At 42.2% G+C, this 14,968-nt stretch overlaps 2 protein-coding genes across 2 annotated transcripts; both read right to left on the bottom strand.

Moving 5' to 3' along the window:
- Window positions 1-1,799: 1,799 nt before the first annotated feature.
- Window positions 1,800-3,500, bottom strand: PtA15_13A72 (uncharacterized protein; the record flags this gene model as incomplete). The annotated part of the gene is made up of 3 exons (XM_053162751.1): window positions 1,800-2,724; window positions 2,821-3,058; window positions 3,137-3,500. The coding sequence occupies 3 exons, from the start codon at window positions 3,498-3,500 to the stop codon at window positions 1,800-1,802; spliced, it is 1,527 nt and encodes a 508-aa protein (XP_053026228.1).
- A 9,072-nt stretch (window positions 3,501-12,572) lies between these two features.
- Window positions 12,573-12,950, bottom strand: PtA15_13A71 (uncharacterized protein; the record flags this gene model as incomplete). Its single annotated transcript, XM_053162750.1, has 1 exon — window positions 12,573-12,950. One exon carries the CDS (start codon window positions 12,948-12,950, stop codon window positions 12,573-12,575), a length of 378 nt encoding a protein of 125 aa, XP_053026227.1.
- Between the last annotated feature and the right edge of the window lie 2,018 nt (window positions 12,951-14,968).

Raw genomic sequence — 14,968 nt, 5'->3', positions numbered from 1 at the left:
CCGTCTGGACATATTCAATTCCCTGACCCAACTACATCACTACACCATTGGAGATTCTCTAAGTCTAACCCTTATAAAGCTAAATACACTATACCATTGTACACTTTTTTGCAATTACATCAATCCCCTTTACAAAAATCACTCACCACATCAAAAAAGTTATGTTACCCAAAACATAAAAAATCAGGTTAAAAAAAGTTACTTTGCCGCTGTAAAGCTCAAAAGTGTTCCTGAGAACCTTTTGCTGAGTGTGGAAAGGGATGAATGAGGGAACCTCTGCCTTTCCTGGGTCACTAGACACTAAAACAAGCCCCCCAATCTTGATTGGAAGGTTTAAGGTAGTGAAAGTGGAGGTGTATCAAAAGATAGCCTACATTGAGCAGGTGGCTTAGGGAATATGGGTGATGTAACTGGTGCTGAGTGAGTTGTAAGTTGATATGGTCCGTGTGTTGCCTCAAGGGGGTTGTGGAACACCCTGACAGAGGGGTTAATGGTGAGTGAGCAATGTAATAGTGTTGTGATATGTATGTAATTGTTATGTAATAAGGGTAAAACCACAATATAGTGGGGCTAACACTGTAGAGTGAGCAAGATTTTGTACTGTTATGGGGTAAGCTGAGTGTAAGTAGTTTGCTGAGAGAAATTACAACTGGGGGGAGGAGAGCCTCCTTAAATAGAAAAGAGTGAGACATTTTAGCTCCAGGGGAACAAGGGAATGAGGGATTTTAGCTGGTGGTTGACAGCTCACATGAGGTAATGATGTCATATGAGGGAATTTAGCTAGCCTTGACTGTCAAATGATGTCATGGTCACATGCTGTCATCTGCAAGCTGCATGAGGGGTTTTTGCTAGCTTGACACCTGCATGATCCAGCATGAAGTCATCTGTCAACTGTCAGACTGCAGCCCCTATTACATTAGTCTGCATGCACCTACATAAGACTGCATTAGACTGCATAAGCCTGCATAAGACTGCAGTATACTGCATAAGACTGCATAAGGTGTGCATAACACTGCATGACACTGCATGACATGTGCATAGCACAATGTAATGAGTGCAGCTGACGATGTAATGTATATGTAAAGGGTAGACAAGTTGTCAGAGTGGTCCATGTAACAGATTACATGGTCCTGGGTAAGTGTGGTTCATGTCACGGATTACATGGCCTGAGTATGTGTGTATCTAACTGACTGATGTGTCTTGAAGGGGTTGTATCTTCTGATCCAGAGGGTTGTAAGGTGTGATGTCCATGGTGTTCTGTGTAGTTTTGGCCGTAGAATCCAGTGGTGCCGCTGTATTGGGTGATTTGTGAGTGTACATATGAGAAAGAAGAAAATTTTGAAATGGGCTAGATGGGTAGCCATGCATACCACACTGCACTATTTTTTACATTACCAAAATGGCCAAGTTGGATAACTAAAAATATGTTACGTTATCCAATTAACCTGCCACAACATAAAGTAACATATCTGCCCCATGCTGGTGGTAGGTAGCAAGGCTTCTGATGAGTTTGGAAACAGAATGCTTCAAGGACGGGGTGAAAGTATTCAAGTTTTGACATTAAGGGCAAATAAGTGTCTTAAGGTTTTTTCTCTTCAACCAACTTGTTACATTGTTTTAGACTGGTTTATTCCATATTGTTGCATCATTCCTTTCCAACCAGCGTTATTCAACGACATGTATACAATAGAGAATTAAATTAACAATTTAATATTGAAGAATAGAGTAAACATCTCTGATTGTGTATGTGTACGACAGAAGTGAGAAGAGGGGCGCCTGATGATTGCGTTTAGTGATCGCTAACTGGGAGCTTTACTCAGATCGGCTAGGAAGAGGATCTGTTGGGCCCAGCCTGCCCAAGGGCCCCAAGTTGAGTGGAAAAAGTCTTGAATTTTGAGGTAGTTTGGGCGGGAGAGAGGTGGCGGAGGGGAGGTTGGATTGGAAGATTTACGTTTCTTGACTGGGGTGTGATTGGATGGGACTTGTTTAGCAAGAGCAGGCTTCTTGTTCGGAGAGATTTTAGACGAGGGCGCGGATCTTCGCGATGAAGATTGTTGGTCAGCCACGGCTTGTTTCTTGTTTTTGGCACTTGGCCGGGCTGGGCTCGTGCTTTTTTTGGAGGGCGAGAGGTCGAGTTGGTAATCTCGTAAGGCGATCTTGTAAATATGGATGTCCACTGGGACGACATGAACAAATCCTAGACCAAATAAACAGATACAGTCGCCTACTTTAGGGCCTACCCCTGGAAATTGATTGACCAAGTTGGAGTGGGCAAGCTCATAGGTTTGAGAGGCTAAGAAGTCCAGAAATTCTTGTGGTTCAAAACTTTTTGGCTTGAGAAGATCTGGTTTTTGCTCATCTTCCTTAAAAGTCGACCTACAATCAAGATTGGGAAAGCCCGGCCAGTGGTTGTCTTTCCGGGCTTCGAGTGCGATTTCGCATAGCTTGATCGAGGTTTTGTGAACGTAGCTGGCACGATATCCGAACCCGAGCAGTTTCAATTTTTCGATAACATCGGCCTGAGATAACCGTACAGGAGGTGGAAATGAGTACAATTCCAAAAGTGGCGAGCTCGAATCGTATGCTTCCACATTCTGGCATCCAAACTTGCTCGGAAGGGTGACGCCCAAAGGTGGCCGTGGCATGGGGTTCCCGAACGCAGCACAGAGCCGGCTGAGCATTAAAGATATCCTAGGGATGTTGTTATTGGCTGAACAAATGAATCTAGTGTATGGTGTATGATTGCAAAGAAATAGGAGGGCATCAGCTTTATCAGCCTTAAGATTTTAAATTGGCCAAATCTTCCTGTCAACCACGTACGATATCATCGTCTCCCAGCCATCCTGCCGAACGACGCGTAAGCCATCCCACTCTCCTGATGAGACTTTACTCGAGAAGACCGGGTCACGTTCAGACCAATCTTGGTACAAGCTGGCTAACGAGACGTCCAAGACGAAGTAAGCCCTTAACAAGCTGTAAGTCGTATTCAAATTGCAATCGTTGTTATATTCCCCCGTCTGAGTCGGTCTATATAACGCGGTGTAATAGATTCCCTGATCTGGAACGAGGCATGGATATGTGTTGAGTTCTTCTTTCTCTCTCTTCATGTGTGGACATGGGGATGAGAATAGCTTACCATCTTGTCGCAACACTACAGTACGATCAATCCAGGCCATACTCCATTCAACGAGTTCTGAATGGGGAGCGATGTTTAAATTCTTTGCTTCATCTTCATTTTTAAGCTTTCGGTCTTGACGGTCATCGCTGCTGTCGATATCGGATGTAGATGGTTTGAGGACGAGTTGAGTTCGGTTCCATCTAAAAGTTTGCCCGCACTTCAATACGGCCGGCAGACTGAGTTCAGCTCTGGAAATAGGGAAGAAACGAACGGGGGTGATCAGGTCACTGGGGCTATCTCGCCCTGCTTCGCTGTGTGGAGGCGAGGAAACTGGAGAGAGTGGACTGGTTGAGCGTGGTAAATCGTCTGACGCGGCCATCATGCTGATTAGTGCTGGTTGTCTGCCGGTTTTCTCTGGTTAACTTTAATGGCACTCCTCCAAATTATGTAAAAAAATCCCTCCCCGCTTTTATATAAACCTGAATCCCTTCTCCTTAATCGAAGCTAAATATATGTTTGTTGCTTGCAAATCATGCATCAACCTGTTTCTTCTCAATTGGCCACTCCATCAACCCCATTCAGCCTACTCAAAAAGATGACCGGGATTCATCCGATGATGGCTGAACCCTATCACCTCAGTTCCTCCGGTGTTGGAGGGATCCTCTGCGGACCGGTCGGTGCAATGCGACCAAGGGTTGTCTCTCACTCCACCCAGGGAGGATGTGATATTAAAATTGTGTGCGAGTTTACAAAAGTCTTGACCTCATCTTGGGCAACTTCACAAACAAAAAAAACATCGCAGCAGCAACATAGCGGGACTCATTTATCTAGGAAAGGAAGAAGGTGCCTAAAAAGCTGATTGACTTCGAAATGCTATTCAGCTGTTTTATTTAATTTTGACAACATGACCAATCATTCCTTCACCTGAGCAATTTTGGAGATGAGTTAACTTGACCACTATAATTAGGGGGGTTCACAATAGGATAAAAATAAAACTTTAGAGCTAATTTTAAGACCTTTATGAACAACTTTTTAAAAAATAAAGATGTTGCTCTGATTCTCAGGGGATACCCAGTCCTGTACACCTTGCCAGATTTTTAAAAATTTGTTGATAAAGACCTTAAAATTGACTCTAAAATTTTACTTTTATCCTATTGTGAACCCCCCTAATTATAGTGGTCAAGTTAACTCATCTCCAAAATTGCTCAGGTGAAGGAATGATTGGTCATGTTGTCAAAATTAAATAAAACAGCTGAATAGCATTTCGAAGTCAATCAGCTTTTTAGGCACCTTCTTCCTTTCCTAGATAAATGAGTCCCGCTATGTTGCTGCTGCGATGTTTTTTTTGTTTGTGAAGTTGCCCAAGATGAGGTCAAGACTTTTGTAAACTCGCACACAATTTTAATATCACATCCTCCCTGGGTGGAGTGAGAGACAACCCTTGGTCGCATTGCGCCGACCGGTCCGCAGAGGATCCCTCCAACACCGGAGGAACTGAGGTGATAGGGTTCAGCCATCATCGGATGAATCCCGGTCATCTTTTTGAGTAGGCTGAATGGGGTTGATGGAGTGGCCAATTGAGAAGAAACAGGTTGATGCATGATTTGCAAGCAACAAACATATATTTAGCTTCGATTAAGGAGAAGGGATTCAGGTTTATATAAAAGCGGGGAGGGATTTTTTTACATAATTTGGAGGAGTGCCATTAAAGTTAACCAGAGAAAACCGGCAGACAACCAGCACTAATCAGCATGATGGCCGCGTCAGACAATTTACCACGCTCAACCAGTTGCCCCTAGGCTCTAGCGGGCTTAGCCAAACCGTCGTCCATTTGGTTCTCTTCAGCTTGACTTTTGAAACACGGGCACTCGTCGAAACCCTTCAGCGCTGCCGGTAGCCAAACTTAACCAAGTCCCTCGAGATTTCATGCTCCGTCAGGAGGCACTTATACCCTACTGTTGTAACCTAAGTAGTTAGGTTACAATTAGTGATACTTGCCTATCCGAAGACCATACTATGTCTTCGGGGAATAAGCTGTAGAGCTTATTCCTCACGATTCAAAGAATCCACACGCTTTTTTCATATCACCTACTTCCCCAAACTCATGCAGCAAGATTGGGTTTTGGTGCCCTACAGCACTTCCCAAAAAGCTTGGTTTGAGGGATCAGTCAGATTTGCAAAAAGAAAAAAATATGCCTCCAAATTTTTATGCCTCTCCAACTTGTATTTAACCCATTATGGCTACAGCCATTGGGGGAGGAAATTGTAACTTGGCAGAAACAAGCGGCTAGTTTTTTTCCCTATATTTGTGTAACTACAAGAACAAAACCGGGCTATCATTTCTGCCCAGTTTCATCCCTGTGTTTGCGCGGGGACAAAACTGTTTCTGCCCACTTTTTTCCTCAGACATTGTTAGTATTGACCAAAGCTAAGCTAACAGCTAGTGTAGCTTTTTTCTACAGATTGAGTAGATTAGACCAGCGCCAAATGAAAGTTGAGGTCCAGAAGCATCAAATGGCTCTAGGTTGGAAGGAGCTGAGGGGGAGGCCGGCTGAGGCTTACTATTTTCCCTCTGGCCATTTGTTATTTCTGTCTCAGCCAACTTTTTGAACTTGTGCACACGTCCCTCCCTGTGGGAGGGGCCGCTTCACCCCCAGCCACAGCTAGCCTCCCATCAGGGGGGACTAGTGTTAATTTAAGTACATGTGTAGATTTTCTATAAAATGTAGGCCTATTCAAGCTATTACTCCCAAGGCTGTTCCATGTGCTGTGATTCTGGGCAGGAATAAGTCTCAACCCCCCACTGTGAAAAAAACTCAAGCTTTGTAATATTGCATGTCAACTGGCAGCAGTTTCTTGAGTTTTTTTTTCACATTGCCCTCTGCTGTTGTGCTTGTGCACTCTGATGGGCAATATTTGTTGGCCCACCTTTGCATAATGCCTGTTTGTGTGCGCTGGGGGTCATACACCCACCTTTCCTTGAAACTGCTAGACAGGGACGGAAACTGGGCCTGGGTGCATCAGCTTGCTGATGTTAGCAGGCTGATTATGTTTTTTTTGTTTGAGTGTCTTGTATTTTACAAGAAGATTTTTTTGTTGATTTTAGCTTTGGTAAACAAGAAACCCTTGTTTTTTTGTTGTATTTTTTTATATTTGTATGGGGAACCCTTGATCTTTCATTCTATGCTCTCCTGAATTTAATATACTTGGATGTATTTACAATTTTATGATTTCAAATTTGAACAACTTATTGCACTCCTATTTGATTATCCTGTATGTAAAATGAAGAAAAGGATGATATGTATACAAGGCTTTACAAATATATCTTTTCATTGTTTCACTTGACAGGGTCTTAGACTCTTGCACAATCAAACTTGTTTTGATAAGTTTCCCTCAAAGTTAATTTCCAAAAGCCTCTGTGGACGTAAAAGCTTGCATTGCAATCAGGTGAAGTCCAAGGTTTGGTGTGGCTTTAGATTGGCAATACATTCTTGGGGAAGGTCTAAACCACACCTTGGCTGGGATCTATTAAGATGCCAGCCATCTTGTAGAACCAACAGGGCTCAATCTTTGTATTATCATTGACCTTTGGCGTGTATTAACTTTCTACATTTTATTGAATAAATCGTGATGTCAGCTTACCTGATGTGTTACCAGATAGTATTGTGGATCTGGTTCTTCTGGCAGGCAAATCAATGCATAGCTGTTGATGGTAAATAGCTTTGATTCTATCCAAGATTTTCTTGAATCTGAGAAAAGAGGTTAAACTCCAATGCTAATTTATTTTATTCTCATTTGAAATTATTGTCTTAATCATGCTGCAGTCCAGATGGAAGGTGTGTCAATGTCCTATGAGTGTACTACTAGAAGTGGGATTAGACCCCAAGCTAGTATGACTCCAAAACACCATATTTTCAAGAGGAAAGGAAGATGCTTTCAGCAGCTAAACATATTAAGATTGAGCCCGTCAGGAAGTCGCCGTCCAGCATCCGAAATCCCCAAGAGAGGAAAAATATGCCTTACAGAATACCTGGCAAAGATACCTCAGTTTGCCAGAGAAGAGACTATATTAAGCTTGAAGAAAAGTGGTAAGCTCAAGTCCTTATTTCCTTTGCAATGTTTTCACACAAATGAATATGTTTCATGCTGCTTTCCCGGATATTCTCATGCTCTGCAAGGCCATGAAAATCCAAAAAAGAATGATTTGTTCTTGATGAAGAAAACTCTGGAGAATGTTATAACTGAAACCAATTCATTTATCAAAGTGGACAATGGAAATGAGCTGAATTTGCAAAAATCTGCTCATAGGTTGAAAGCCATTTACAGATCCATATTATTTCAAAGACAATGGGAGATTTTGAAATCAAAACGGCAGGAATCAAGTGTGGAAAAGTTTCAATCATTCCTTTCAACACAAGATATAGAAAACCATCAGTATTTTCCATTCTTTACCGCTGAATATCCGGACAATTCAAAAAAAGTGGAGCTGAATGAAGATATCATGGATCTCATCATAAACCAGAAACTGCAACCTCTGATGGGAGAGCTAAATGAGATCTTACATGATCTCAACTTTTTCCATGAAAAAGATACTGTTCTAATATCTGATGGAGTCAATGAAACAGCCACAAAACTTCAAAGCCTTGTATTCCAAATGGCTTCATACTTTTACAAACACAACTTCATAAATGAAAATCAGCTCAGGGATTTCTTTAGAATGGATGGAACACTTGAAATTGCTGCAATCAATATGATGACAAATTTCCAAATCAAACATAAACACACAGCCATCTTTTTCAGTGCAAAATTGATCCTCAGGAATTGGCATTCATCACATTTTAGAAGCTTCTTGAAAGGTGATATTTTGAAACTGTCACTTGAACCTCTCATCATCCCTGTTACTGATCTTTTTTATTGTGAATTGGTTTTTATCCCCAATAAATAAACAAAAAAACCTTGGAAAGGTCTTGAGGACAAGGAAAAAAGGAGGTTCTTATATCTATCTCTGAAGTCTTTTTTTGATTACATTGGTGGTACTTCAATTGATTGTGCATGGGGGAACTCTTTTGATTTATTTCAAAATGATTTTTTTTTCAATACACTGGAAAACTATATCAAAGCCAAGAAAGGATCAATTTCTGAATTGGTAAAATTCACAAGTGGCAATGATGGTTTCTTTTGGATCAAGCAAAAACTTCATGAAATGGCAAATGATTTCTTGAATGATTACTTTTATCATCACAACCAAGAAATCAGGAAATTTTCATCATTTATACTGGAGTTTGTTCAAGAAAATTATGGAGATGAGCTAATTCCAAATGGTGCAGCAAATTCACATCTGAAGGAGAAGTTGAGAATTTTTACATCTAGCTTTGAGTTCTATGAAGAAATACATAACTTGAACAATTATATCCAAGAAAATTTGAATCATAAATCCTCTCAAAGAAAAAATCATGAAAATATCATCTTCAGTCAGGATGGGAAGGAAATAATGAGACATAAGGAAGAAATTACCATTCTCAATCACTATTTTTCTCTTCTTTTAACCAGAGACCCCGCTATCATGGCAAATGGACCTTTCAAAAAATTCTTATTACTTGATATGATAAATCCATTGAGATTTGAAATACAAAATGTGACTTTGAATCAAAACATCTCATCACAGTACCAAAACAAGGGATTGCACCTGCAGCAGGGATACATGCTGAAGTTGAGCTTTTTATGGGAAATTTTTCAAAGAATCAAAATAAGAATAGGGATATTCAAGTTTGGTGTATAATTTTGTGAAATTACAAATAACATTTGGCTGGGACTGCTGGGGTCTCCCAGGACCAAGGGTAAAGAGTCATTTTTTGCCACCCCTCCTACTGCCAAATCTGCCTAAGCAAGAGAATATCCAATGAACAAGATCATCAAGTCAGATTTCACCTCAATTTCTGAAGGAATTCAATAATCTCAATGCTCAATTGACACTGCCTCCAATGGTTCTTGTACATATTCATCCATTGGGTTTTCTATCATGTGTTTTGTTTTCCTTATTATCTATTTTTTTTGCCCAGTGTTTTTTGTTGAAACTGCAACTGCCCAGGTTTCCATTTCTCTCCATTTCACACATCTTTCACTCATTTATCCTCTCTCAAGATGAATATGCATGTTCACCTTCTGCCCACAACTTGTCCCCCAGTTGTAATAGTTTATAAACTCTGCTTTACAGAAGAAATAAACTCATCTGCTTCTGCGTGCATTTCCCTGAGGTCTCTAAAAGATACAAGCTCTTGTAGCGTGTGCACTTTTCCACCAAGCAAGCTAACAGCTTTTTGCCCTCCTAGAGGGCTCCCTTGGCCCCTTTTTGTTGTCTCACTCAGAGCTTCTCTGAGCTTGTTGTTCCTCAGGCCACTCTGCCCTTCCTTTCAGCCTCAACCTCTTGTCATAGCTTCAACATTTTTTTCATTCTCTAGTGTGTAATATAGTTTGGGATGTGATGAATAGGTCACAGACATGTGCATTGCCCAAATTTAAATAGAGTTTGTGTTTGAAAGCAATTGATATTGATGTATGGATAATGGCATTGGTACTTTTCTGATCCAAGGGAGAGCCGTCACAAGTTTTGATCCTATGAATTGTATTGATTCCATCTTCTTCCTTTTAAATCTCCACTCCTGCTCCAAACCTCAATCTAAAATTCTAAACATTCCAAAGAAATTACAAGTCTCTAGTGCCCATTTATTTTATCATCCATAATCTGATTTTTCCCATCTCATAGGTCACCAGGGAAAATGTGATGACAGCTGGTGGCAGGTGACATTGAGTAAAACATGTTAAGACACCTGAGCTACTGTGGCAAGACTCCACTATCAAAACAATGGCCCCTTTGTGGTAATTGGGGAGTCCCACTCAATGGGTTTTGGAGTATGATTGGAGACTGAACAAGAGTCTTCTTCACATCACCTGCCCTCGGGTGACCTCTATTTTTCCCTGGTGGGTCACGTTGGCAATCCAAACCCAAAGGGAATTCACCCATCTAACCAATCATTCCCCGCAAAGACCTTCTGTTTCAAAGCGCCAACAGAGCTCCTTACCACCTAAATAGTCCCAAAGAGAATTGTTTATTGATCTATTCATTCAACTTTGAATACCACCAATATGTGAACAAAAATAGTGTGTGTCTAGGAATAAAAGTCTGAGACTGTTCCAAAAAATCACAATCACAGAAAATGAGATCAATTTATTGATTGGGTTGGGAAATTGTTGGTGCCACCAATGCCAATTTAGAGGTAAGCCCCTGCGTTGGGGTGGGGCTGTGGTTGCTTCTGCTAGCTTGGTTTTGACTTGTTGGCATCTGGCCCATTTTCTTTCTACCTTCTTTGCCAGTTTGGCTAGTTGTTGTTGGATCTGTGCTAGAGAATTTCAAAGTAGACCTGGGTGCCATTTGGCACCTGGTACCACCCTTTTTGGTGCCCAAAGTTGGTACTTGGTACCGCACCCAGTACCGCTTGGTGGGTACTGGCGGTACTTAGGGCGGGATTTTTTCATCAAGCAGGTCATCAAGAGGTGGAATTGATGACCGGAATAGATAATTCATCAAGTGTTCCTCCCCTTGATGACCGGAACAGCAATGACCAACCTGTTCTGGTCATAAAAAGGCTGGCCATGGTCATTGAGGGTACTCCCCTCAACAAACTGGTCATTGAGAGGGGTTGTTACTCCCCTCAATGAGCGCACCAGGACTGTACTCAATGATATTTTTTCAGTCATTAAGGGCAGTTAAAAGTGGGCCAAGGGCCGGGGGGGCGGGGGTTACCCACATCCCCCGGTGGGGGCAAGTGGTACTTGGGGTGGGACCCAGGTACCACACCTCTTTTCTAGCAAAAACCAGTTACACCTTGTACTGCAGCTGGCACCACCGCGCGGATGCAAGCGGTGCCGGGTACTGCCCAACGGGTCTACTTTGATATTCTCTAATCTGTGCTGCTTTGTCTGCATCCATTGTGGGGTTGGGTTTAGAGGAGAGGGTCGTAGGGGTAGAGTGGGGATGGAAAAGTTTTCAGAGGGACTGGTGGATGTTGGAATTCATCTTATGATGATAATTTTTGAAAGAGAAAAATACACGGTGAGTGCATATGATTTGTATACACTCACAGGATCAAATTTGCTGAAATATTTATTTCACACTAAGTAGATTTGGCAGGTTCTGAAGTAGAAGTTAGAACAGCCGATTGGCAAGAGAGCAATGTGCTTGATGGTCAATGATGTCACGGTCATCAATGGCAAAGATCAAAGATTGAACTCAAATTAAGTTCCAGATCTTAACCTTTGCAAGAAGATAAAAAGATTCCTTGAAGCTTAGCATCCTTGTTTTTTTTTTCTTTGTTAGACCATTATCATTAAATCAGAAGAACTCTCAAAAGCTCATCAATTTTATAAGCTTACTTAACCGTGAGTCATATACCTTTAAGGAGTCTGAGATGTTTATGATATTAAGTAACTGACAAACAAGAACTTTCTGTTATCAGCCAACACTATCAAGACTAGCTGAGAGCTATCATTACAAGTTTCAACATCAAAACTATACCTAAAGTAATTTGCTCAATTAAAACATTAAAGACTCTTTATGAATATAACACTAATGATGATATCTTTCTTTACTAGAGGCCAAGGCGGCTTTGCCGCTGCAAGCATAGTCCCCTACCCAGATGGCTCCCTGCCTAAAGCTTTGGTTTTTATCTCTCTTTGACAGTGAAGGGGTTTTTTTCTTGTGGAAATACCTTTGATTAAATTTTGATGATGTGCTGAATTTATTTATTACTCAAACTTGATCCACAATAAGTGAAAAAAGTATAAATGATAATCCAATACTTGTGGTTCATAGGAGCTAATGGTGAAGATGAGTTACACAAATTTTTCTCATTTCCTGGGAGAGCTTTTATAAATTACTTCAAGGAAGCTTTGAGACAAGCTGAGCCATAGAATAAATAATAACACGGGATGATGACAGGCCATCCCTGCAGCAGAAGAATAAAAGTGGTGAAACAAACTAATTGGATGAAAGTAGGAGCCAATCAAGATTCACATATTTTACCAAACATCAGTCACTCACACTATCCAACTGTCAGATGATCTGACCTGATCTGACTCTGAATGCTTGTCCCTCCACCAGTAAGTAATATGCCCCAATATTCATCACCACTCTCAACTCACCTCACCTCATTAGCATCACAATGCATTTGCATTTTGTATTAAACACTGTTTTTCACATTGGCACACTGCTTAAACCCCAATCACCTCATGGTGCAACAAATTGTTTACTTGAAAATTCACAAAATTCAAAAACCACAATATAATCTACTATCATTGTTGTCCTTGCCTCAGGGGTACTACTTCTTGCATCATTACCCTCTCATTGATGAGATAGTTAAAAGTGTAGACACCTGTATCAAAGGAGAGGGTTGTGGTTTCAAGGTTGCGGTTGAGGGGCAGTGGAGAGGGGGAAGCTGAGAGATTGATTTGTTGGAGAATCTAGCGCATGGGACAGGTAAGGGGCAGACGGTACATTAGATAGTGGGGACAAACTGTTGATGGAGGCAGTAGCGGCTGCTACCTCTTCGCAATGAGAGGCTGCTGATTGATTGTGAGGTGTGAGCTCCAGGAAACGGTCAAGCAAGCTGGTCAAGGATTCCTCAGAATCTGTAGGTGGTATTACTTGAGGCAAGGGATCGGCTTTGTTGCTATTGCTAGTTGGGTTAGTTGGGATTGGTGAGGGAGGGTTGTCTGAAGGTTTGGATGGTGTAAGGTTGGAGTTGAGGAGGTTGATAGTTGAATCTGCTGGACACATAGAAGGTGAGATGGGTTGTGGAGGGATATTGTTGGCCGTCGCGGTGAGGGGAGCAGCACCAGAAGAGACAGTGGTAAGGCTGGAGGAGTTGTCTGGCGCGATGCTCCAACTCCCTGGGTCATCTATGATGTCCGCAATTGTCTGAGCATGATCAGGGCCCTCGTTCAGAGTGACTGCTGGGGAGCCGGGCTCAGATGTTATTGAGGCACATAGCCAAGCGGTTGCTCTGCTGCGGAGCAAACCTAGTTGATGACTTTAGATAGACCTAACCAAGTTGTATTTAGTCCAACATTCTTTCCTCATGTTGTACTTCATTCATCTCGTTTTCAATCAATCATCAAACTCATCTCTTCATTTGGTTTGTCCGCAGGTATGCCACTTCATTCTTCTCTCATTGAAACACTCATTGCTATTGTCTTACACCTTTGTTTTCCATCACTTCAGGTGTGCATCCACCTATCATCAGTCTGACTGATTCCTTTAGCTCACAGCTCATCGCTGCTCCCATAGGTTAGTATCAGTGTCTTTATGATAGTTGTTCTCCATTCATTCATCTGGTTTTTCAATCAATCATCAAACTCATCTCTTCATTTGGTTTGTCCGCAGGTGTGCATCCACCTATCATCAGTCTGACTGATTCCTTTAGCTCACAGCTCATTGCTGCTCCCATGGTTATCACACCTTCGTTGCCCATTAGATGTTGCTGAAGGGGCGGGGCACTGTGTGAGATGCACAGGGCGAGCCTGGTTGTTCCAGCGTGGGTGCCAGTCGAGTCGGGGAGCTACCCCTCCCTTGCAGTCAAATGATGTGGTCTCGGCAACCACGTCTCATGTTGAGATATCCCTTTGGGGTAAAGATTCTATATTGATTGTGTCGTGCCCAGTTTCTTATTCTTGGCTCTACTAATGGAGTTATGAACGGATGAGCTATGGATTAGATAGGATTAGATCAACTCTTGTGGCTTGTTGGAATATAGCAAAGAATCAAGGGATACATAAAATGTATTAGGCCCTAAACTTATGAAAACCGGCGTCCACCCGCGGAATATCCAGCCCACACCTTTGGTCCGGAACGACTTTTGAATCACCTGTGGTACTGTGGCACTGCCAGGTACGGTATTCATGATCTGAGAAAACATTACAATGGCAAAGTCAGCAGAGCCCAAATTATTTGAGTTTGCGAAACAGAGCTGAAGATGGGTGTGGAGATAAGACACGGAACAACAGATTCGTGATTTGACAACATCAAATGAAGAGAATAATGTTGTACCTATAGCTGGAGATGTGATTAAAATGCGCACAAGAAATCAACCTTTGACTTGTAACACCAGTGATCTGGACTGTAGAAAATATCTAGGGAGAGTCAGGAAAAAAGGAAAGGCTTGTGAATGTTATAAATGACAACTCACAGCCATTGAGCTTTTGCAAAAACAACCGGGAACGCGGGAGGCGAACTGGACCAGGTGGCGCTGGTGATCACAGAATGAGGAGTGGAGTTCACGGGAACATTGGTTTTGGGTGACTGTTTGTGATGATTAATAACTGCGGACATGCTATGCTTGGGGAGTGTTGAGAGAGAGGCAGAAGAGCTGAAGCAGGCGAGCAACAAAGCAGACAGAGAGGGATCCAGGTTGATGTTAGCTTGACAGTCTGATGTGTGGATACATATTCCTGTTGTTCTTTGGTTCAGTTCGGCAACGGCAACGGTCTCGGAGATCCAGATGGAGGTGTGGACAGCGGCGAGTGCCTAGCGGGAGATAGTCTTGAAAACAGAGCTGGGGTTGTGGGAGATGATCTCAATGGTGGCTTTTTCAAGGCTGATTGCCAGGAAGCTTCATGTTGTGACTACTGTTGCCTGGCCATCCAATCCAACAATGGCATTGTCTATCAACGGTCGTTTCACATTGAACAACAAGGCTTGCTTGGGAAGCTGCAGGGTTTTTGTTGGGTGGGACTGGGAGGCGTGGCGTTGGCAAGGATATGGTGGCCATGACGCCAGATACTTCTGGAGTCTTCAAC

The sequence above is a fragment of the Puccinia triticina genome, chromosome 13A, assembly GCF_026914185.1.
Source record: "Puccinia triticina chromosome 13A, complete sequence".
NCBI classification, from domain to species: domain Eukaryota; kingdom Fungi; phylum Basidiomycota; class Pucciniomycetes; order Pucciniales; family Pucciniaceae; genus Puccinia; species Puccinia triticina.
The sequence above is the reverse complement of the archived record's forward strand: the minus strand, read 5'-3'. Positions and strand labels throughout refer to the sequence as shown.